Consider the following 25119-nt stretch of genomic DNA (forward strand, 5'->3'; position numbering starts at 1 on the left):
GGAGATTGCTAGAGCTGAGCGTACATATACACAGATTCACACTCGGGCGGTGTATAGTATATTCGTGTGGGGGAGATATTGGGAGCGGCCAGGCTACAGAACAACAGAATAGCTGCGTTTGGGGTGTCAGTCAACCATAGTCTTTCGCGGCATATTTGAGGCGTCAGAACCCTTGCTCTATGCCTTGTGTATTGCTGTTGTTACTATATACCCACCCCTCCCTGTGTATGTGTTGGGGCTGTTAGTACTTTTATCCTCAATGCCTCAATCCTCAATGGCAATCCCCAATGATCTATATTTATTTAGATGCTAACTACAATTGACATATATTCCATATTGATTGAAATCCCTGGCACTTAAATGTATTATGTTTTATAAAAATAAAAAATGATTGGTGAACTTTGTATAAAATACTTTAAAAAAAAAAACTTTAGCTCCTAGTTGTTGCTCTGTGCTGCAACCAAATACAATTGTAAAAATCCAAAAAATAGGAAAAAAACTTCAGCAGGTTTACAGTGCTAACCACTACCCACAATAAATGTTTTGCAGTAAACCTGCTGAAGCTTTTTTCCTTTTTTTTTGGATTTCTACAATGTATTATGTTTTATATGTAGGTAGGTTTATGCGTATGAAGTAGGTTTCAGAAATCTCATAGACAACCAATTTTAGCAAAGGTTTGCCGTTTGGAGTAGGGTGGCATATCTCTCTTACCTATCTTAAATTCATCAGAATATGTACTTTCAAAAAATATCTAGTGTCAGTTTGGTTTTCGGGGTTTTTACCACTCATTCAAAGCACTATGAAGAGGACAGCCCCTGGGGCATTTGCCCAAACTCACAAATTACCAGTCTGGGCCTGGCCCCTAGTGCCACCCAGAGGCAGCCCTGGGGATGCCCCCCTCACCCTGCAAACTCCATTTCTTGCAAAATTTAAAAATTGAAATTTCAGCTCTTGTAGTTACCAGGAGCGGATTTTGTATGTACAATTTTTCATTTTTTGGTGGCCCCTACATGTTATATACATTTTCATAACATATTTACTAACATCGATTTATGCTATTTTAGCGTAACGAGGCACAGCTCTAGAAGGTATCAATATTTAAGATTTTATAGTCAACAGAAATCAACTCATCATGCTTGTTTTTGCAATCTTATGAGAGTATGAGATTATCTGGAAGTTATTAATAATGGGTAATATCTCCTCTTAAGAAAGAAATACTGTGTAAATAAATTGAGAGGCATCTAACTAAACACAGGAAGGAATGATCAGCACCATATAAAAATAAGTTTTTGCAACACCTTTAAAAATGTGATAGCTCTAAGCTGTCATTCACAACCAAGGGTCAAATTTGTGTATTACAGTGAGTGAGCTTCTATTGCTAGGAAAGCTAAAACTCAAAGAAAATTAATTTGATGGGTAATGAGTTCAAATCTGGAAGATTATCGGACTCCTTTCATAGGAAAGGTAACTTGAGTTTGATGTCCTATATGTATTTATAGCAAGGAAAATTACTCTAAACAGCCACCAGAATTACCTACCTTTGTCCCAGCATTCTGTCTGACCTGGTTCCTCAGTTAGACGTTAATCCTTTCCTTTGCTTCCTTGTGCAGAATGAAGCCCTACCCCCACTTCCTTTTCAGGTCTCTCATAAAAAAAAAAAACCCTGCTAATGCACAGACTGGCTGCTGCTGCCTCCAGGCATGTGCAGAAGACTCTCCACTCCGACAACATGTTGTCAAATTGAAGAGAGAACTGAACAGGAAGTGGGGGCGTGGCTTCACTCTGCACAAGGAAGCAAAGAAAAGGATCAACGTCTAACTGAGGAACCAGGTCAGACAGAATGCTGGGACAAAGGTAGGTAATTCTGGGGGCTGTTTAGAGTAATTTTACAGATAGAAAAAAAAAAAAAAAGGTTTACGTATTCTTTAAGTACCTAATGGCAAGTGTCCTTTCAGTTGACCTTTAATTGCAATTGGTCAACATGAGGAATCATGTTGGCAAGTGTCCTTTCAGTTGAGCTTTAATTGCAATTGGCCAACATGAGGAATCAATAGATCTATTAAGCCTTTCATTCTGAACTTTGTAACATAGGATACAAAAGATATCTATGAAGTTCAACCTTTATAAAACCTACCTAACTCAGCCTTCCCGGATATTTTCTCAGAGATTGTTGTATTAGTAGCAGTAGTAGCCCTGTTTAATATGGGAAGTATCATGGGCTACTTTGTATTTACAAAATGCTCTGAAAAATGAGGTTTTGCATTAATGCCTTAACTTCATAGATGAATTTGGACCAAAGAGCTGGGAGGAAGTAATATTAAGAGACCATCTGTTTGGGGACCATCCAACTAGATTTTTAAACCTACCTGATCGAGATCGTCGGTAGTGCCCATACACGTGCCGATTAGCTGCCGAATCGGTCTAAGGGACCGATATCGGCAGCTAGAATCGGCCCGTGTATGGGGACCTTTAGCCAGCAAAGTAAGCATATAACCTGGACTTTTTGCTTGTTTGAATAATGCACTTTAGATAAGGAAGCTGCTCCAGTGATTACTAGAAATGTTACTGTAAATGTAGGTGTGCCCATTAAAATTCAATGCCACTTGCTTTTATTACTTTGCAGAACATTAAAGGAGAAGGAAAGGCTAATAAAGAGTTAATCTCAAGCTGCAGGCATACCTTCAGTTGTCTCAATAGTGCCCTTAACCCTTTCACTGCCAGCCAATTTGTCCTAAAAGCGAACATCTACTGCCAAGCAATTTTGAGACATTTTGCACTCATTACATTTGCTTAGGTTTTTTGACAAGAAAGTCTACATGAAATAAGGCAAATTATATATCGTTTTTTTCGGAGCGAATTGGGCTTGAACACTGTAAAAAAAAAAATGTACTTTTTCAGGAGATGTAACAAAAATTTTGAGTGAAATATGTAAAAAAAAAATAAAAAAAAATAAAAATATGTTTTTATTTTGTGTTTTTTTTTTCAAGAAAAATTACATTTACTGACAAAAATTTTATTATTTATAAAAGCCCCGACTCTGCTGAATCCACCAATACCAAATATGTATTGGTATCCCACTTTTCTTTCCCAGAAGACACCCCAATAATAAAACAACATTTTCTATAATTTTACATTTTAACAAAACCGATAAGCGCATCTCTTTGTTAACATGGTATATCTAATGATAGAAGTGAAAAACCTCCATATGTTAGGTATTTTTAGAAACTACACACCGCTAGGTTTTTGGGTCTGGGGTAGTTTTTTGCTCTAAATGCAGTTGGCGTATACAGATCGCTAAGAAATTCAACAATACTTTTTGGGATTTTTTTTTTTTTATTAAATGTCATCAAAGTCACAGAGACAAAAGTGAATTTGAGAAAAAAATATCCAATAAAAATTTTCAAATGAAGTAAAATATGAAAGAACAAGTTCTCACAAGTAAAACGATACCCCACATGCAAGTGTGCACCTAAAGACGGGGCCACCAAACACCCCAAAACAGGGGCAATACATTTGAGCAATTTCAGCTGAAAAGTTTGGGGCTACTCTCTAAGTGCACTCCTTGCAGTTTTTTAGTCAAAACACCCCCTACCTGTAAAATAACCCCCACAAACCATATATTTCTTGAAAGTGCACACCTGCAGCTATTCAGCGGTGCCATCCTTGTTCCCCTACATGGAAAACTGTGGACGCAGCTCTTCATAGAAGTTTGCAGTTTGGCCTGAAATGAAGAAAAAAAAAGATCCAAAGTTAAATTTCTCCCCAAAATTGCCATGACAACTACAAAAAACCTGCTCACTATCAATCTGCAACTTCTCCCGAACAAAACGATACCCCACATGCAAGTGTGCACCTAAAGACGGGGCCACCAAACACCCCAAAACAGGGGCAATACATTTGAGCAATTTCAGCTGAAAAGTTTGGGGCTACTCTCTAAGTGCACTCCTTGCAGTTTTTTAGTCAAAACACCCCCTACCTGTGAAATAACCCCCACAAACCATACATTTCTTGAAAGTGCACACCTACAGCTATTCAGCGGTGCCATCCTTGTTCCCCTACATGGAAAACTGTGGACGCAGCTCTTCGTAGAAGTTTGCAGTTTGGCCTGAAATAAAGAAAAAAAAAGATCCAAAGTTAAATTTCTCCCCAAAATTGCCATGACAACTACAAAAAACCTGCTCACTATCAATCTGCAGCTTCTCCTGAATCAAACGATACCCCACATATATGGGAGTATCAAAAGGCACACCCACCAAACACCCTAAAACTGGGGCAATAGCTAAATTTGGTAGCTATGCTATAAGTGCACATCTGTTAGATTTTGAGTCTTAGCAACCCCCTTACCTGGAAAATACCCCCACAAACTATATGTTCCTTGATAGTGCTCACCTGCAGCTGTTCAGGAAAACCATCCTTGCTTTCCTACATAAAGAATTGTGGACACAGTTCTCCGAAAAACTTTGCAGTTTGGCCTAAAATAAAGGATAAAAAAAGATCCAAAGTTACATTTCTCCCTGAAACTGCAATAATGACTAAAACACCCTGCCCAGTTTAGCCCCAAATATATTCTACTTACGTTTATCTATTTAGTTGAGCATCTTTCGGCCCTTTTGTTTCATCTGTACTTCACTGAATTGTGAGCATTTGAGATGCTAACAATAAAGCTCATATTAGCAACGTCAAGTCTGATCACGCTTGCTGTTCATATAAGCCAGGCATCCTCAAACTACAGCCCTTGGGCTTGATGCGGCCCCCCAAGATAATTTACCCGTTCCCCACTATGATCTGATGCGAGGACGCAGCGGAGAGCGGAAGGACGCAACGGAGAGCGGAAGGACGCAGCGGAGAGCGGAAGGACGCAGCGGAGAGCGGAAGGACGCAGCGGAGAGCGGAAGGACGCAGCGGAGAGCGGAAGGACGCAGCGGAGAGCGGAAGGACGCAGCGGAGAGCGGAAGGACGCAGCGGAGAGCGGAAGGACGCAGCGGAGGGCAGAAGGACGCAGCAGAGAGCAGAAGGACACAGCAGAGAGCAGAAGGACGCAGCGGAGAGGGCCATAGTATGAGGACAGGGGGGGGAACCTTGGCCCAGAAGTGGAGAAATGAGCTCCCATACAATCTTTCCACTGACAGTTAAGTCAGGGGGACAACCAGGGGGATCTAATTTGGAGTCCTTGCCTTCATAAATCAGGAAATAGCTAGTGTACCCCGAGCTGCTTTCGCAAAGTTTATAAAATTTAATCCCATAGCGGGCACGCTTGCTTGGGATGTATTGACGGAATTGTAGGCGCCCTTTGAAGAGGAGAAGGGACTCATCAATACAAATATTTTGGCAGGGAGTGTATACTGCTGCGAAGCGCTCAGACAGGCTGTCTATTAGGGGCCTCAATTTATGCAGCCTGTCATGGCCGGGCTGATCAGGGGGTACAACTGTAGCATTATTATTGAAATGCAGAAACCGGAGCAGTAGCTGATACCGGTTTCTAGACATAGTGGCAGAAAAGACAGGGATAGACAACACAGTAGTGGTATCCCAGTAGGACTCCAAAGAATTGGCTTTTATGAGACCCATAGCTAAAGTAAGTCCCACAAACCTCTTCATTTCGGCAATATCTGTGGGATGCCATGAATGAGCTCGAGCATACCTAGGTAGGGGATTTTGTGTAAGATACTGCTCGGCGTATACATTGGTATAGAGGACCATATCCTGTAGGATGGCCTCAGTCATAAATAATTGGAAAAAATTTATGGGCTCAAAATTACTGGTGTCCACCTTGACGCCAGGGACTGTAGTAAAAGGGGGGGGATCTCAGGGGGAAAATTACAAGGAGGCCCCCACGCAGGCTCTCCACCAGCTGCAGCATCAGCCCTATCGCCCGCTTCCTGATCTTCCAAATCATCCACATCCTCATCTACCTCCATAGGCTCCTCTAGAGCACTAACAGTGCTGCTGCTACACCATGACTCCTCAGTAGAAGAGTCACTCTCTGATGCAGGGGGCACATACTCAGAATCGGAGCCACTAAACTCCTCTGAGCTAGAGGCCATGCAATGTGCAGCAGCTTCTTCAGCAGAATAAAACCTTTTTGCCATGTTGCAAACAAAATATGTACAGGCTAATCTAAAACTAAAGACAATCAAGCCAGAAAAAAAGATTGCTTGTAAAACTACTGCAACAGGCAAGGCAGAGACTGGAGAAAAAAAACCCAACTGATAATATAAACAAATCAGACCAAGAAAAAAAAAACTGCTATAAGCTCAACCCCCTTGAACTCCCTCTCAACTCCCTGGAACTTTCTGGAGCAAAAAACCAGATCAGACTAGCCAAAGAACTAGTAACTAGTGGCAAAAACTAATCAGAAGTAATCAGAGCAAAGCAAAACTCAAACAACAATAAAATCACTAGTAATCAGAAAAGAATCAGTGATAAACAGCAATACAAAACTGAAAATGAACAATATAATTCACAGAAATACAATAAATCCAATAAAATAGGCAGAACCCCCCCCTCCCAAAAAAAAAACCCAACTGATCAGACCTAGAAGCTCAACCCCTTGAACTCTCTGGAACTTTCTGGAACAAAAACCCTATGAGACTAGCCAAAGAACTTACAATATCAAATAAAATGCAATTAGTAGTAACTAGTGGTCAAAATGCAATAAAATTACTAAACAATCAAGAGAACCAGTAATGAATAGGAATATAAAACTAAAAATTCAAAACACAAGCAAAAACAAGTTAGAACCAGTTATAACAATGCAAACCTCAAGATTCAATAAATTCACTGAAAATCAAAATAACCAGCAATGAATAGTAATATAAAACTGAAAATGCAAAGTAAAGCCAAAAACAAGTTACAACAGTAATTAGAGCAAAGCAAAACTCAATCAACAATAAAATCACTAATAATCAGAAAAGATTCACACTGCGAAATGATGGTAGCAAGCAAAAGTATATAACAAAAGGGCAACGCAGAAAAGAATAATCAATAAAATCACAATAAGATGCAGAAAATACAGAAAATAAAATAAATCTGATAACAGTGAGAGGGCACAACACCAAATAAACAGTTTTTTTTTAGACAAAAACAATGACAATGACACAAAAACAAACGTAAAGCAAAATAATATTTTATGTTAGATAGATGTATGTGTGTAAGTGTATGTGTAGTTAGTGTAGATCTGCAAATGTAATGTAAAGTACAAACTGTAAATGTAAAGTAAAGTATGTGTAATAAGTGTGTAGTGAGTGTGTAATGTAAAATCAAATGGATTATCTGAGGGCAGCACAGTATATCTCACAGCCAAGGATGAAAGGAGGACCGCAGCACACAGCAGGAGGGCACCAGCGACATCCAGGACCAGCAGAGAAGGAGGGGGCGGCGCTGGGGGCTGAGTTTAAATACCCCAGCATCAGGCACATGTTGATGACGTTCATGGGGTCGCGGGGTCATCCTATCGATCGGCGCATGTTCCTGCTTCCCTCTGCTCGTTGCCTAGGGGGTTCTGCGGCGCTCAGTCGGCTTTTGGCTGCGGAGAAAGCCGCAGCTGAAGAGGGATCCGCGGTGAGTAAAAAAACGTACGGCGTACGTGATTGGCACTCAGCGCCTTTGCTTGCCATCACGTACGCCGTACGTGATTGGCAGGCAAAGGGTTAAGTCTCCCCATGTTTCTCCCGTTCAGATGATTAGAAGCCAAACAGGAAGAAAAAACGCTGAGCTGTGTAAAGAAAGTTCCCATAATGCCTCACTCCTGCACCGAGACCCAGATCAAGTGTACATGCTCAGTTAGTCATGCTCAGAGTCAGCTTCCTGCTGATTGGCTCAGATCTACATTTCTAAAGGTGATGGAGTGAATTCTTAGCATTCTTGGAGGGAGGGGGAAACAGGAGAGGGGAGAGAGCTGCATGTCTCTGGCACATGAATTACAGACACAACAAATCTTTTGACAGGGAACTCGATGCAGCGTTTCCGTGAGTGCTTATGGCTGTATGTACATAGACCTTTCTGATAAAGCTTAGTTTTTACCTTTCTTTCTCCTTTAAACATAACTTTTACATTAATTTACAGTGAGCAATGTTAACAGTGTAGTCAAGTTAGAGGAAATGGAATTTAATACAGTTTTACCCACAGCAGAATTTGTTAAGGAATGTAGCTGAATGTAACTGATGCAACAAAATTGGCAGCAGAGGGGCCTGGCAGTAAAGACATTGCTTCTATTTATTTACATAAATACATTACAAATAAAGAAATACAAAACAATCAGCCACTGGTGAACAGTACAGTTTTATTGAAAATAACATTACAATCATTTGGGGAAAGGGTGTGTGGGAAAGTAAAGGCCACTAGTGCAATTCCATTCTCACAAATCAAATTAGACTTCAACAGAAGCAAATGGATAAGATGTAACTTCCCATGCAATCCAACTGAAATTAGCTTGCTCTTTTAAAATTACTTACCATAAAGATAAACCAAGTAACCAAGTCACTGCGATTGGTTAAAAAGATTGTGCCATAAAGTTGGCCATGCATGTAATACAGGACTCTTCTGATATTTTAATCCTGTAGGGTTGCAATGAAATCAGCCTTTAAGCATGCATATTTCATATGTCCTGAATTTGAATGGGGCCTGTTACCCGGACATAAAAAGCTGCATAATTAATGTTCTTTTTAAATTAACCCCATTTTTTTTTTCATTAAAATATCCATACCTGTATGTAAAAATCTCAGCTGCCAATCATATTTTGCCTTCCCCACTTCTATTGCATAATAATTACTTTTACTTCTGCACTTTCAAGATGTCACTATCCTCCTCAAATTCTCTCTCTCCACTCACTGTATTTTTGTGCAGCCTGTCTGGCACACACAAACACAAGACTGGGATGATGCAAAGTTTGCCTAAATAAAGGTGCCTGACTGCTTGCTTGTTAATTCTAAGACTAAAGGAAACCATATTTCAACAAATTTATATAGTGTCAATAAAATGTACTTTGCTAGACTAACACGAGAAGGAATTGTGATTACAGATCCCCTTTAGGGCAGTGGCACACGGGGAGATTAGTCACCCGCGATAAATCTTCGTTACCGTGGGTGATTAATCTCCCCGTAAAGCAATCCCACTGGCAAGAATGTAAATCGCTGGTGGGATGGCATACGTCGGGCATAAGTTCAGTTTCCCGAAGTTACCTCGCAAGGAAACTTCAGGCGACTTTGGGAAACCAAAGCAATGCGTATGCCATCCCACCGGCGATTTACATTCTTGCTGGTGGGATGGCATTTAAAAGACCTTTTTTTTTATCCTTGAGAAAGGTCCTAATAAGGACCGAAAGTTGGTTTTAACAATATATCTACAATAAAAATTTTTTTGATAAAACATTGAAGGGTGTGCTGGCCACAGATGATTATTTTATTATATATATATATATATAAACATACATAAACATACATCATACATACATAAAGATACTTTTCTAATAAAATTATTTGCCTATGCCAGTGCTGTCCAACTTCTGCGGTGCCGAGGGCCGGAATTTCTTGCGCATACATGGTGGAGGGCCGCTAATGAAAGCCACTCCCCCCTTTTAAACCACACCCACTTCAAACCACACCCATTTTATCACAATGGTGGTAGTGCAGCAAAAACCCAAATGCTTGGTCCTCACTGCAGGGATATCAACCATCATTCATATGTGAAAGAATTATATTATGTCATATTAAGACACACCCTAAAATCCATATGATTCTTCCCCTGTGGATAGCACAGCAACCCCCAGTACATAATTACACACCTTAGGGACCATTTACTGGCTATTTCCAACTGCTAACAAACTCCCAGAACAAACCTCTGCCAGGTTCACCTCCCACAGGCAGCATAGGGTAGCACTCTGCCTGCCCTACGCTACCTGTGTGTGCCATACTCTGCCCTACCCTGCCTGTGTGCCATACTCTACCTGCCATATGCTGCCTGTGTGTGCCATACTCTGCCCTACCCTGCCTGTGTGTTCAATACCCTCCTTGTCCTATACTGCCTGTTTGTGCCATACCCTCCCTGCCCCATGCTGCCTATGTGCCGTACTCTCCCTACCCTATGCTGCCTACACACAGGCATGAGGTGTGAACAGTTGAACAATATGGGTGATTACAGCCTGAGCCTGAGGTGTGAACACTGCAGGGGATAAACAATGCATAGATTAAAAGGTGTGAACAACACAGGGGATTACATTTTTAAACAATACAGGGGGATTACAGCCTGAATCTGAGGTGAGAACCATGCAGGGGGCCAGTTAATCTCAGTACTGATACCATTTAAAGCTTATACAAGAGTAAACCATCAAAGCAGCCAGACAGGTGGGGGGCCACACAGAGGGGGGTCGCGGGCCGCCAGTTGGACAGCACTGGCCTATGCTAAAGAAGCAATATAATGATTGTACTAGGATTGCTTTCTTACTTTAATTTACACCAATATTCATACACTGTATCCAAGAATATGTAATTGTTTTGTTGCGTCAGACATTACAACTAGGGTCTAACAAAAGAGCAATAAAAGTAAAAAGGTAAAATATACAGATATGTTTTATTAAAACAAAATATATTAAAGATTAACTTGCGCATTATCTTACAATCATAATATAATAGCAAAGTCACACAGCAAACCCCAGTGATCACTTGGAAATCTGCCACAGTCCAGCTTTTCAGTGCCAGCAAGATAAAGAGACTGGGGGATCACTTGACTTCCCTCCTGCGAAGCTCTAAAAAATATGCGGTCAAAGCGCAACCTGCAAATGTAGGGAGCACGCAGGTTCTTGTTCACTTTTGTGTCCCAGGTATAGCGACAGTGCTCAGGCTTACCCAAGAAGTCCCAAACATCCAATATATTATTTGGCATGCCTCCAATTTTAGCAACCTTAAGAGGAAAAAAATAAGAATATCAGATTTAGAAATTAAAATAAATATTTTTTTTTTTATTTACAAATCCTGACAAAGTCAAGATATTTGGGCCATTAATGTTGACTTCAGGACTCCTGTACCTTCTGAAGCCACAAGGCATTCATTATCAACTGCATTTACTTGGGCTCAGAGAAGTGAGGTTTAAATGAAAGTATCATTATTGTCATTCCTAGAAGGCTACACTGCCACATTTTTTTAAATTCCCATTAAGTAATTCTACCTTTCCTTCTCCTTTAATTGTGAAAATAAATGTTTAGAATAAAGTTCAAATTATAATAGGTTCATATGCCTTTATAATACCCACAAAACATGAATATCCTGTAAATGATATCCTTATAAAGGGTGCTTAGTGATATCATCAGTTCTAATCTGTACTTTGATGTAATTTCTGTTACATGACTCACTGAAACTGGAACTCAGCCTTGTGCTATTATATGGTCATGGAACTTCTCTGTGATTTCTAAATATTCCTATATTTTACAATAGGGTGTACTGTATTCATTATGTAAATGCTAATAAACAAACCACCACTGATTACCTCCTGATCTCGCAGGTTTGTATCCCCTCCAAATATTACAGTTGCTAAAGGGGGAGCATCCATCATCTTTTTTAGCACAATGTCCAGCTGCTTTAATCGCTCCTTTGAATGATCTTTTGTGCTCTCTAGATGAGAAGTCATTAAGCATATACTGTTGCCAGAGATATTCACCTTGTGGGGGAAAAAGTAAAATGTGATAGCTACAAAAAAATCTATATGCTAAACTGACTTGGAGAAATATTCATTTCGTAAATATAAAAAAGGAGGGATACACTGAATCCAGTATTCAGTTTGGAATTTGGCCAAGATTCTGCCTTTTTCAGCAGGATTTGGATTTGGCCAAATCCATGCTCCTGTCAGACTCTCTCTCATGTGACTTTTTGTCGTATAAACACGGTTCTCTTTAACCCTTCCTTTTCCTACTTTGCTTATTCAAATTCAGATTTGGTTCGGTATTCGGCTAAATCTTTCATGAATGTTTTGTGGTTAGGCCGAATGCCAAAATAGTGGATTCAGTGCATCCCTACAAAAAAAGCATCAGCCTCCATGTATATGTATAATTTTATGGAGATTTCTGACTTCTATAGAACAAAAACTCCCAGCAGTAAATTACCGAATGTACAGCATAATCGCAAAGCCAAAAACCTTAAGTTTTCCCCAAGGAAACCATATATTTTTTAAAAGTACACATTCTGCCAAATCCAAAAACATGCCTTTCTACTCCTAAGTATAAAACAGCAATGCTTTTCTGAACTTTCATAACAAATTTATGAAAATTCTAAAAAAAAAAAAAAAAAAAAAAATCACCTCAAAGCTTTCACTTTCAAGCACCTTATATTCGACATAGAATTAGGAACCAAGAACAAACATCCTAAATATATAAGCCAACAGTCCAAGTTACTGAACAATTAAAAACATTCTTCATGTGAACTCTAGGGGTCTACTGAACAGTTTGATATAATATGCATAGATTTAACAGAGGAACCCAAATGGATACGCAGCAGACAAAATTTCCATGGGCACAGACAAGTTAACAAAGAACAATGTGAAATGCAATAAAATTACTAAAACCCAATAAAACCACTAAAATCAGTGTTTTTTTTGCCTAGTGTAATCAGCAGTCAGATTCACAAATAGGTATTATGGACAGAAACAAACCGGCAACACCTGCACAGAACTGAAAATACAATAAATAAAATAGCTGAAAATGCAATAAAATCACTAAAAACCCACCAAATGTCATAATCACTGAAATAACATAAAACAGGTATTGCACAGTGTGGTTAGCAAATATGATATTCACAATGGAAATGGCAATTTTTTCAGGTAAAAAAAGCCACAATGTGATTAAAAACAAAAAAAAGCTGCAAAATTGTGTTTATATGTGTATGTGTGTGTGTGTGTGTGTGTACACTTAGCAAATTGTTTGTTGTGTACATGTGTGAGTGATGTGAATTTGTAAAAGCCCCCTGATCCCCAAAAATGTATGTGTGCAAGTGTGTATTAGTGTAATGAATGTGTGTTTGTGTGTGTTAGACTAAGCTGGGGTAGCAGGCTGCAAGATCCATTTGGAGAAGGAAGGTTCAGGGGTAAAAAGGAAGATGTCTGCAGTGGAGGATCCAGTCTGAGGGCGGCACGGGAGGGTAAAGAAAGTGCAGGCCTAGGGGTCCCAGACCCAGAAGTGCAACAGAATGTAGAATGTACAATCTGTGGCACTTAGAATTTATGTTCTGTGGATAAAAGTACCTATGTTCTGTGGCACTTAAAGGCTTAAATCATATACTACTTCTCACATTCCCTCACCCATATAATCTCTCCATTTTACCTTTTTCTTTCACTGATCTCCTATCTCACCTGCCCCTTGTTTCTTTTACTACCCAGACCCAATTTCTCCCCGCTTCTTCATTTATAGCTTTTCCCCCTTCCCGGGGATGGGGAAAGATGCATGGACATCTGTGTACTTGAAAAGCCAAGGCCTGTTTTGGGTATCTACCCATCCCGCTTTTCTTCACCATGCTTTATGGCACCCACTTCTGACCTCATTTTTTTCTCTCATGCATCCATCCACCTTCATTCATTTCTGTTCCCTTTCTTTTCATAGCCACTCCATTTATTCATGTTTCCTTCCCTACATTTAACTATAACCCATAGCACCAATACAGTTTACTTGCAACCCTACAATAAAGTTTTGGTCTGTAATACAAATGCTTTACATGCCATACCTTCCTTATAGATGACACCAGTAAGGTAACTTATGTGGAATCTCTCTGAAACCTCTAAAAGTGTGCAGAGTACATAGCAAGTTACCAGAGTTGGACAACTTTGTCCTAGGCAAATCATATATCTACCTGCGCCACTTTGTAAAAAGGAAAAGAGCCAAAAAGCAGAAGAAAATGCAGTGGCACAAGAAAACCTTTACTTTCATTTTACCAAAAGATTCCTTATATACTTACATTTGCTACAAGCAAATTTCTCATCATCACCGTGGATGGGTATGGTACAATTTCTTGGCTTATTAACTTTACCCTGCTCTTTTTCAGCATCATAGCAGTGAAGTATTCATCCTCATTACCTATGTTAAAAAGTGACAAAGGTCTAAAAACCAGGCATTTAACATTTGAAGAACAGATTACACAGAACAGATAAAAAAAAAAATCCTGAATTTAAAGTGCTCTAAACAAGCAATACACAAAATATGGCAGTTGCTTATACATTGCAAATATCCTAGTGGATGATTTTTCAGCCTATCACTTCCATGTTTACTGCTGATTAGGGCGCCATACTAGTTTTAAACTTACTGATTTATTCATGAGTGCATCAAAAATAGATGTTTTTTTTTTATATATAGCCTAACTGTGAAGAAGGATCCTTACTCTGGGTGTTTTTGTAGGGTTAAATCAATAGGAAAAAAAAAAAAAAAAGGAAAGTTTTGCTCACTAATCCAGTCTCTTCCACTGTTTAGGGGAGCTGGTCCCCTGGCACTCAGTCTTTGCATTGCTAGAATGGTGCAAAATCCCAACTTGCAGGCAGGCAGCAACTCAGCAGGCCTAATAGTAAACGGTTATCATTCCCTATGTGGGAGTTTGTTTTTAAATTTATTTTTAAATTTAAGGCTGCCCTCAGATCAAAGACTGACAGCAATACTGTCAGTAAATGAGAATACCTCTGCTCCCTGTGTCTGCAACTCTCAGTGTTCATTGAACCTGTGCCTTAGCTGCTCTTTTCCTGACTTATTGTAACTTCTACCAAAGTTTTATAGTGACATTCCAGCCTGCTGCTGCCCCCACCTTCCATAAAAAGATGATTTTATTAATATTTTTTATAATTAACCTCAGTTAGTATATAGTGCTAACACATTTACACAGCGGTTCAAACTGCAAAGTCACAGGGTATAGGGTAAAAGCAGCCTTCCTCTCTTTTCCGGGATATAAAGGATGCAATCAATCAGATTACTCTTTTAGCTGAAAGCGCTGGGATTTCTTGTGTATGGACATTTACACAGCGATTTACAGAGATTGCTCATCATCATTCACATCAACCCTTGCCCCAGTAGAGCTTACCTTCTAGGTCCAACTGGACTGCAAGGCAACAATTTTTCACTAAAAAAATCTGCTAAATGTGTGCACTTTTTTGCATTTGGAGAGTTTGTCAGCATATGTGAGTCTTAAAGGTGTTTAATTATGTGCTGGGGGTCGCTATGCTAGCCACAGGGGAGGAGAAGCCATATCGATTTAAGACTATATCCTTAATATGACATAATAAACTTTTTTCACATGAGCAAATGATGATATCCCTCCATCACCATTAATGAAGATATAGTCTTCAAAGCTCTTGTGATAACATGGATGTGGTTTAAAGTAGGCGTGGCTTAAAAGGGGAGTGGTGAAAACTGGGTTTCATTATCAGCCCTGCACCAGGTATGCTAGAAAAATTCCAGCTCTTGGTACCACAGAAGTTGGACAACACTGAGATAGAGAAAAAGCAATCAAGGCAAGGTGCTGCAAACAACAAAATACAAACAAGATAGCTTAGGGCAGAGTCACACATGGCGTACAGTCATCTTCTCACCGGCTACATTTTGTAGGCAGGTTGAAAGAAGCGGATCTGTTACTATATACATAGGTCCACTGACAGACACAGTGTTGGCCTAAAAGCAACTATATGGATTGGAGATCAGCAGAAAAACATAAAAGCATGCATTTTTGGGCCAATATCCACCTATGTAGCCAGGCCCGGATTTGTGGAGAGGCCACAAAGGCCCGGGCCTAGGGCAGCAGAAGCTTAGGGGCGGCACCTCGGGACCTCTCCCCACTGCTCCGTATGGGAGTTTAAACAGTGCATGCGCACTCGCGGCTGCGTTCGCGCATGCGCACCGGGGGGGCGAGCATTTGCGCACGGGGGGGGGGCACCAATAGGGGCGGCCTCTGGGCGCCCAGAAGAGAAATCCGGCCCTGTATGTAGCAGGAACCAGGCTGACTCCCTGTCAGAGGAGCTCAAACAGGAGTAACGCCACTTCTCCACCTACCTATAAAACAAAGGTGGAGAGAAGCAGACCATACACGTGATTTTGCCCTTTTAGACAGACCTATTTATGAAATTTCGCCACTAGTCTCCTGCAAGTGAATTTTTTCTCTAAACTAAACTATTTATGTATCCTTTAATATGCTGTGAGATGCACAGAAATGGCAATATACCTGTAATAATTGTGTAGCTGACAGCTCTCTTCTTCAGGTACTCATAGTATGGTGGAATAACCTCCTGTAAGAATACTACATCTGGACTGTACCTAAGTTGATACAAGCAGATAGGTTTTTTTAGGGGAGTCATTAAGACAACATGGTACCATAAGGCCAAAGACACACAGAGCTACTATTCGCAGCTACAAAGATATACAATTCTGATAACCGTGTTTCAGCAAAGACAATTATTAGTATTGTCTATGGCAGGGTATTTTCTGGCGTTTATCCGTTGCTACTGGTGGAAAGACATTTAGAAGAGATTAGTCACCCATGGTAGCAGAGATCTTTTGCGAGGACTTACCTCTGAGTGGGACATCAGCCTAAGGGCAAAGATACACTGATATACTTGGTAGCAGCTATTTGTCATGGTTAATAAACACCAGAAAATTCCTTGCCATAGACAGTACTGGGAATTGCGTCTGCTAAAACACACGTAGAAACAATTATCAGTAATTGATCAGCATTGTCTATTTTTGTAGTCATGACAAGTAGCTGCTACTAGTAGCTACGTGTGACTTCACTGTAAGACCATGTCCCACGGATAACCCTCTCACCTAGTAGTAGCAAATGGTAGTGGAACTTACAGGGCCAAATAGGAACACACACCACGAGCCCTTTCTGCGACATTTGATTCATCAAGGCCATCTATATTCCAAGTCAGAAAGGAAAAATGGCTCTCATCTTCTTGCTTCACAGTGGAGGAATTGCTGGTAGTTGCTTCTGATTTGGTAACCACTAAGTCATCGCCAGTGAGGTCAATACTAGTTTGAACAATAAATGAAGACAAACATTAATAAAGAATCAAATCCAGGTTTCAAACTGTAGCAACTGCATAATTCAACACAAAATTTGATTGAATATAGAAGAGTTGTCCCGGTACCCATGAAATATCTGGTTTACAAAGACTAAGTACAGATTGCAGGTGTGGGTTGGGTTTGGGTGCAGGTTTGGTAAAAAGACCCACACAGGACTCTAAAGAAGAGAACAATTATAGGAATAGGAAAGCAGATTCACAAGAGGGTGTAAATAGGTTAGGTACCCCTCAGTGTATCCAATCGCTTTGTTATCCCTGGACTAGTGCTTCTTTTAGAAAAAAAACGCAGCGGCCGAAGATAAACAGTACAGCAGCACCATGCTGCCATGTTTTGCACCTTTTACAGTTGTCTTTCGTAAGACTCATGCATGTGCAGTAGCAGAATAACTGGATTTCACTTGACTGGAAGTGTCACCTTAAGTGCTAGAGACACATAGGAAAGGTGGGATAAAGTGTGATTTTTTTTCCCTGTGACGATGTTTGCTTCTAAAAAGAGCACCAGTCCAGGGACAAAAACGACAGGATTCACTGGGGAGAGTGTCTAACATATTGGCAACCCCCAGTTAATTCTTTACTTGTGCTTTAAGCCTCCAACCAGTCAAGTTCCGATCTGTGGAAAGGCCACCAAAGAGAGGAACTCCTGCACTGGTCCTCTCTTCCAAGACAGCAAGGAAACTCCTGTAGGTGGTTTCCTGTTGCTTGCAAGCACTCACACACAGGGGGAGGCTGAGAGCACAAAGTACATACTGGAGGACACAGGAAACAGGTTGAAACTGAGCTCTAGCTCGTGACCATGCTCCTCCAGTGCAGAGGACTGAAAAACAGTTTCTAGCTCAGTCCTGCAAAAAGAAAAAACAAAGCAAATTGTAAGCTCACCATGGGATGCATTGTCCACGTAAGCCCACACATGGCGTTTTTACATAGTTTAATTGCAAAGTTAAACTTGGCTTAAAAACACCTAATACGAATTAATATAGGAAACACTAATACACTTGTAAACAAAAAACACATTTTACATGCTGACACAGACCAAAAAACAGCAGAAGCCCATGAAGGAGCCAATACACCAGGACAAATTAAAATCTATTAAAACAAAATAATAAGCCTGGATTGTTGGCACATGACCTATAAACATAGCATATTTAAGGATGGTTACTGAAATTACGTGAGAATTTTGTGGCACCTCATTAGAAAATTCCTGCAATACCACTGTTTAATGCCATTACTTCAGGTCCATGTATTGTTTGGTGCCAATACTGACAACATACAGTGTTCAGTTATACATTGCTACATATAGTTAGTTGTTACTGCACATTGCTTTATTATGCACAGGTATGTTGTGATTGTTTGTGGATTGTATATTAGTGCAAAGGTTTGTAAGAGATAAGAACTAGCCATGGGTAATTAAGAAATATCAATGGTTGATTTACACACACAAAAATGATCATATCTGGCACAGGTATTTTTACTTTGCATTAGAATTTTGTAAATATGCTATGTGCAAGAGTCCTAAAATACCTGTGTTATGCTAGCCAGGGGGCTACACCAGTTTGAACCAGTACAGCCAGCTGGGAAATCTGTCAAACACGTTGGTCTTTTAGTGCCCTTTCCTCCCTAAGGGTAGGGTCACACAGGAGTACTGTCAGCCTGTGAATAAGCACTGAAATACATGAGAATTGTAAAGTCATGAAAAAGCAGAGTGAATTTTTATTTAGTGGGACTTATTGCATGAGAATGTAAAACCCAGTAATATATAATGGAAGGTTGACTGCAAATGTTACACTTACCATGAATCGGAAGCAGTTCCAGACATAGTCTCTTGCTTTAAAGGATCTGCTATATCAGCTGCAGCTTTGTTTTGCAAGGCTGACTCCACCCCAGGCTCAAAGAAAGAATTAATCGCCCTCTGAAAACAAAAAAACTACTGGTTACTTTAGAATATTTTTGTGAAGTTATATGTAAATGTAACTTAATTTGTAGGCAAGTGTAAAATTTCCAGCATCATGCCAAAGGTTGACTTGTGCATCAAACCAAAGGTTGACTTGTGCATCAAACCAAAGGTTGACTTGTGCATCAAACCAAAGGTTGACTTGTGCATCAAACCAAAGGTTGACTTGTGCAGTAAATTCAGTGCTTCAGAGGGACAAACTCTCCCATTTTAAAATTCACGTGACAATGGAAGAATACCATTTTATTCTCATCTTATCTTTTAACTCTTATCATAATATGCTTTTGAAATAGTCTCCAGTTTACGACCAAATACAAAACATTAAAGGAGAACACCAACAATTTTTGTTTTTACATAATGAAAGAAAGTGACTTTTTAATATACATTTAAAATGTATTTGTGTTTAAAGTTCATTTTAAACTTAACTATACTGAAGACAGTACTTTTGGACCACTAGTTTATCTATTAAACAATGTAGCAGAAATCAGATTTCCTCTAGCTAAAACTCCAATTCCCACAGTGCCTTGATTGCATTTTCACTGCTGTTAATCAGCTAAAACACAGAAGTGGAGAATTTAAAAACCTTTGGATTAACACTTTGTTTATGGTATTAGGTGCTATGCTATGGGACGCATGCATGCCACAAGGGTTATAAACATATGCAAAAAGAATACCAGCGGCATGCTGCTAGAGGTGTTAATCACCTCAGTTTCGGTTACATCCTCTCAAAGTCAGAACAAACACTGCAGAGAATAGAAATTGACAAATACTTCTTTCAATAGCAATTATGTTAATGCTAAAGCTCAACGCAGAGATTAGTTGCCCACGATAAATTTCTGTTAATGCAAGTGACTAACCTCTCTGAAGTGCCTTTTCCACCGGTAACAAAGTGACCACCGGTGGAAAAGCACACGCATTGCTCCTTTTTGCCCCGAAGTTTGTTCCTACATACACGATTAGTTGCCCACGGTAGCAGAGGTTTATCACAGGTAACTAATCTCTGCGTGGGGCATTAGACTTACAAATAACTTTAAAAACACTAAAAATGTTTAACATACATTCAAAAGTTGCTTAGAATTCCATTTTTATTAAGAAAACAAAGGTCGGTGTTCGTTTTTAAGAGTTGCTCAGTCAGTTGTTTGTTAATGCAGGTTCTGGAATGAACGGTACGTTATTCATGTAATACTGTGGTCAATGAGGTCAACACAGCTCCCAATACTAATTAAAACTGATGTGAATGATGTATAGATGTGCTGGGGAATAATAGTAGTACAGAAAGCATAATTAAAATAGCGTTAAGGCGTTATAGCCCTATAGAATACCCTCCTTTCTTAAAATTACATTTTTTTGCAGGTTAGTCCTCTCTTTTGCTATTTTATTATCGCAAAAAACAAGCTGGCGGCTAGCCTGAAGTTTTCTCTAGTTATGGGAAATGACATACAGAATTGGACCGTCACATGAGCCTCAATGCGATTCCCAGAAGACAAGGTTCTCTGTTTGAGACAGTTCTGTATGCTATAGTTTGAGGCTACCGCATACAAATTGCTGGGCACACAGAGAACGCTTTATGAAACCAAAGGCTTTATTACTTATTAAGACCCACCCCCACACCTACGTGACATCATACTAACAAATACACATTTTACTGCAACCTCCAGCAGCACAGGAGCAGCGCTACTGCCAACGTACTTCCATATCCCAGTCATTCTCAGCTAGGAAACATTGCGCAACTGCCTCATCACAGCCAGCGATGGAAGCAAACGCAGAACACTGTTCGCTCCTCTCATTGAGCACCACTGCCTCGCCCTCCCCAGTCCCACACTGTACAGCTCCAGCATCTTCCTTTTCCATTTCTTTACTGGTCTCTGCAAGCTCGGCAGACATATTGAGCAAAAACTTCACCACGCCTACTTACCCGAACGCCTCTCCTCTGCACTACCTTCAAAAGTTTCAAAAGACCGCGATATAAAACTACCAATCCCCGTCTTCGCTTTATACCATTTTGATTGGTAGGCAACGCGACACTTTTGAGACGCACGCTTTCATATCCTGAAACGCACAACGGTAGTGAACCCGAAACCAAAACTGCAAGAAATGAACTGCAATGCTATTTAAATTGAGGCGCGTATATAAAATGTTTTCTTTTGGGTTCGGCCACAGGAAGTAATGAGGTTTCTCAGCTATGACATTGCTGTCAAATTATTTAGTGCCCCGTTTAAAGATGGCTGCCTATGCCTCAGAACAGTTTTGTGTGATTGGAAGGCTGGGACACGAACTGCATGCAACACTAAGCGAGGTGTTTGTTATAAGTAGAGGTCACCTAAAGTGACAATTGCTGTACAACGTCCCAGGGAGACAAGGATTTGTTCTCTTGTGGTCCGGGTAAATACGTCTCCCAGCGATGAGTTCACTGTCAACGAGCACCGTACGGGCGATTTTCAAAGCTTTAGGTGATGGCCCCGGATTCGATCGAGTTTTGAGTAAGGTATAAGCATACAGAATACCAGTTTAATAAGTACTAGTTGCTTCTAAGGATTAACTTTGTGTAGTCTTAAGTCCAAACCTGTCCCTCCAGCTGTTGTGTTACATTGCCTCCAGCTGGTGATGTGAAGGAACCTACTTGATGCAGTTTTGCCAAAAAATGTAAATACTGGGAATTATAAAAAAAAGAATTATGGGATTCCAGCTGTCTTGGGACACCCAATTGGAATTTTTTAAGGACCTGACTGGGGACACATACATTTTACATTTCTTGGTTTCTGTATGCTGTGCTGGGAACAAGCAGCAAGATCAACAAGCCCTGGTAGACACAAATGCAGCCATAATGATATGAACAAGAAAACATACAGCATGGTTGGTTACAAACCAATGTGTTTCACAGCGTGCATTCATGTAACAATTATCCATACATCCAGTGATTTTGTCATCATTTCCCACAGTGGTGTATTATTTCTTTGCATTTCAGAACTGCAGTGACATCTGTCACCACCAGGTCTTCAGTTGGCCATTACAACTAATTAGGAAGCAGTGACAGGGCAGGTAAAAGTAGTTTGACATTACGTTTTCCAGTGCCAAAGATCCCATACATTTTGGAGATTAGAGCCTATACCTGTTGACGATTTAACATACAAATTTACCTATTCCTTGAAAACTTTTCTGTGTCCAAATATATAACCAAAGCACAAATCTGCCATCCTCTACTTGGAATTATATATTGGTTCTTTCTCTTAATAAGTATTAATATAAATATGATACTTGAAAAGTTACAACTTAATGTATTTGTCTCTTTTAAAATCTGCTGTTACTGTACTCTGAAGTCTGCATCAGTGTTTGAATAATCCTCCCCTCAAATAAGTGTTTTCAATTTGCTCCTTAGCTGAACCTGGTGTCTGCTGCTCCAGGGAAAGTTGTCTGCGAACTCCAAGTTGAAGAAGAGCATACAAACAGAGGTGGCACTTTACACGGAGGACTGACTGCTACTCTAGTTGATACGGTTTCCACAGTTGCCCTTCTGCACACAGAAAGAGGTGCTCCTGGAGTTAGCGTTGATATGAATATTACGTGAGTTTTTGAATTATTAAATAGTACTTAAAGGAACAGTAACACCAAAAAATGAAAGAGCTTTAAAGTAATAAAAATATAATGCACTGTTGCCCTGCACTGGTAAAACTGGTGTGTTTGCTACAGTAACACTACTATAATTTATATAATAAGCTGCTGTGTAGCCACGGGGGCAGCCATTCAAGCTGGAAAAAAGGAGAAAAGGCACAGGTTACATAGCAGATAACAGATAAGTTCTGTAGAATACAATAGTGTTTTATCTGTTATCTACTATGTGCCTGTGCCTTTTCTCCTTTGAATGGCTGCCTCCATGGCTACATAGCAGCTTATTTATATAAATTATAGTAGACTTTCTGAAGTAAACACACAACTTTTACCAGTGCAGGGCAGCAGCACATTATATTTTAGTTACTTTTATACACTTTCATTTTTTGGTGTTACTGTTCCTTTAATAAAGCAGTGTCCATTTCTAGGGTAACATCACACCAGAAATGATCACTTTTTATTGGCATTGTTTTCTTTGGGCTCCTAGGCCTAACCTTCTTGGTCCCACATTAAGTTTAAGTGTCTGGCCACCAACCAGGGAGTACCCTTAGATGCTGCAATAAAAAACCAAATACAGTGATAATAGTACTATAGTACATTACAGTGATAATAATCACCAGCAAAAATTGGTTTAGAGGTTTATTCGTTTAATGTTGATATCACTGGTAACCAAAATACTAAACTTACAAATATGTAATAGATTCACAGCCTCTTGTATACTCTAGGGATCTTAATGTGTTTAATAATTCAGTAAAATATGTTAAGTACAAGCACTTGGGTATTAACACTAAGTTTTTATTTTGTATCATAATAAAAAAAAACAATACAATAAAAGGTGTAAAACACTCAGCAGAGTAAATGACAGATATTACAAGCCAAGAGACCAAATGTAATTTTTTTTTCTTATTGTGTGTACACGATAAATAAAAGCACATGCTTTAATATTGCCAGAGATGATGCTAATGGAAAGCATATGTTACACCAGCCAATCAAATTTCACCCATTGACTTTTATGGGGAAATTGAAACTGCTGCCAATCTTACAGCTTTGAGACTACACTCCCCAAACTTGAATAACATAGTCATGGGGTCAGCCTGAATGAAAATATGATGATTGTTGGATGCTCAAAAGTGGGCGGAGCTGTGAACTGCCAATCAGATTTTCCCTATTGACTTGGCGGGAATTCAACCTGCTGCCATTCTCACAGTAATAACACCATGGTCTCCAAACTTTGCAACGAGGTAACTGCGGTTCAAGGTTAGAAAAAGTGGGTGGGGCCACCAGCAGCCAATCAGATTTTACGTATTGACTTTCAATGGGGAAATTCAACCTGCTGCCATTCTCACAGTATTAACACCAGGGTCCCCAAACGTTTCACAGTTGGTCAGTAAGGCACTGCAGTTTTAGTTTTGAAAAGTGGGTGGAGCCACCAACAGCCGTTAGATTTCACCTATTTACTTTCAATGGCGAAGTGTAAAATGCTGTCAGTCTCACAATTTTTATGCCTCAAACTTTGCAAAGTTGCTCACTTATCCTATTTTTGAACTACAGTTCAAAAATAGGATAAGTGAGTTGGGCAACTAACAGCCAATCAGATTTCATCCATTGAATTTATTGGCTAAATTTAAAATGCTGTCATTCTCACACTATTTATGCCAGTGTTTGTCACTGGGTTAGAAAAAGTGGGCACACCCACCAACCACCAATTCCAATTTACCTATTGACTTTTATTGGTCTAAATTTAAACTGCTGCCGTTCTTTAACTATTAATCCTAGGGTCCTTAAACTTTGCAGGGTTAGTCACTGGGTAACTGCAGTTCCAGGTTAGAAAATGGGGGTGGAGCCACCATCCGCCAATCAGATGTCACTCGTTGACTTTCAGTAAGGAAATTAAAATTGCTGCCATTCAGACACTATTAAAACCAGGGTCCTCAAACTTTCCACAGTTATATATATTTACTATATAACTGTGGTCCAAGGTTAGAACAAACCAGCAGATTTTACAGACCTGACTTGTAGGAGTAACAACCAAGAGTTCAGCAAATACTGCTTTCTATAGCAATTACATTTACACATAACTTTTAAAGCACTAATCATTTTTAATAAATTGATATTGGAAAGTTGCTTAGAATTATGTTTTCTTTTATCAGGAAAAAAAATATATTTGGGGTTGACATGTCCTTTAAGTAACTTGTGGTGTTCACATTGTTGCTGTCTCTGTTTTAATTTTTTTTTTTATATTTAAAGGTACATGAATGCTGCAAAAATTGGGGACTCTGTACTAATCACAGCTCAAGTTTTGAAGCAAGGAAGAACACTAGCATTTGCAACTGTAGATGTGACTAATAAAGTTTCAGGAAAACTAATTGCACAAGGGCGACACACAAAGCACCTTGGCAACTGATGTAGACAGCATATTTCAGAACCAATTTATCTGCAGTAGTATTGGTGAATGTCTCAAGCAAGAACATTGTGTTACTAAGCTATTATTCTGCTGCAGTAGAAGGAAAATATATCAATTTAACCCCCAAAAA

General features: G+C 39.7%; 2 protein-coding genes and 1 long non-coding RNA gene across 4 annotated transcripts; 1 reads left to right on the forward strand and 2 right to left on the reverse strand.

Annotated features, from left to right (window-relative positions):
- Positions 1–10547: 10547 nt before the first annotated feature.
- tdp2 (tyrosyl-DNA phosphodiesterase 2) lies at positions 10548–20888 on the reverse strand. 2 transcript variants are annotated; one of them, XM_031903397.1, is made up of 7 exons: positions 20714–20888; positions 18819–18937; positions 16802–16978; positions 16173–16264; positions 13932–14050; positions 11479–11649; positions 10548–10896 (listed from the first exon to the last, which is right to left on the reverse strand). In XM_031903397.1, exons 1-7 carry the CDS (start codon positions 20861–20863, stop codon positions 10615–10617), a joined length of 1110 nt encoding a protein of 369 aa, XP_031759257.1. In that variant the 5' UTR covers positions 20864–20888; the 3' UTR covers positions 10548–10614.
- LOC108647854 lies at positions 17490–18798 on the reverse strand. Its single transcript, XR_001924732.2, has 2 exons — positions 18550–18798; positions 17490–17870 (listed from the first exon to the last, which is right to left on the reverse strand). It is a non-coding gene; the product is annotated as an uncharacterized LOC108647854 (long non-coding RNA).
- A 348-nt stretch (positions 20889–21236) lies between the features above and the next one.
- acot13 (acyl-CoA thioesterase 13) lies at positions 21237–25119 on the forward strand. The gene is made up of 3 exons (NM_001005098.2): positions 21237–21464; positions 22356–22540; positions 24833–25119. The coding sequence occupies exons 1-3, from the start codon at positions 21381–21383 to the stop codon at positions 24987–24989; spliced, it is 426 nt and encodes a 141-aa protein (NP_001005098.1). The 5' UTR covers positions 21237–21380; the 3' UTR covers positions 24990–25119.

The sequence above is a fragment of the Xenopus tropicalis genome, chromosome 6 (assembly GCF_000004195.4).
Source record: "Xenopus tropicalis strain Nigerian chromosome 6, UCB_Xtro_10.0, whole genome shotgun sequence".
Lineage (NCBI taxonomy): Eukaryota > Metazoa > Chordata > Amphibia > Anura > Pipidae > Xenopus > Xenopus tropicalis.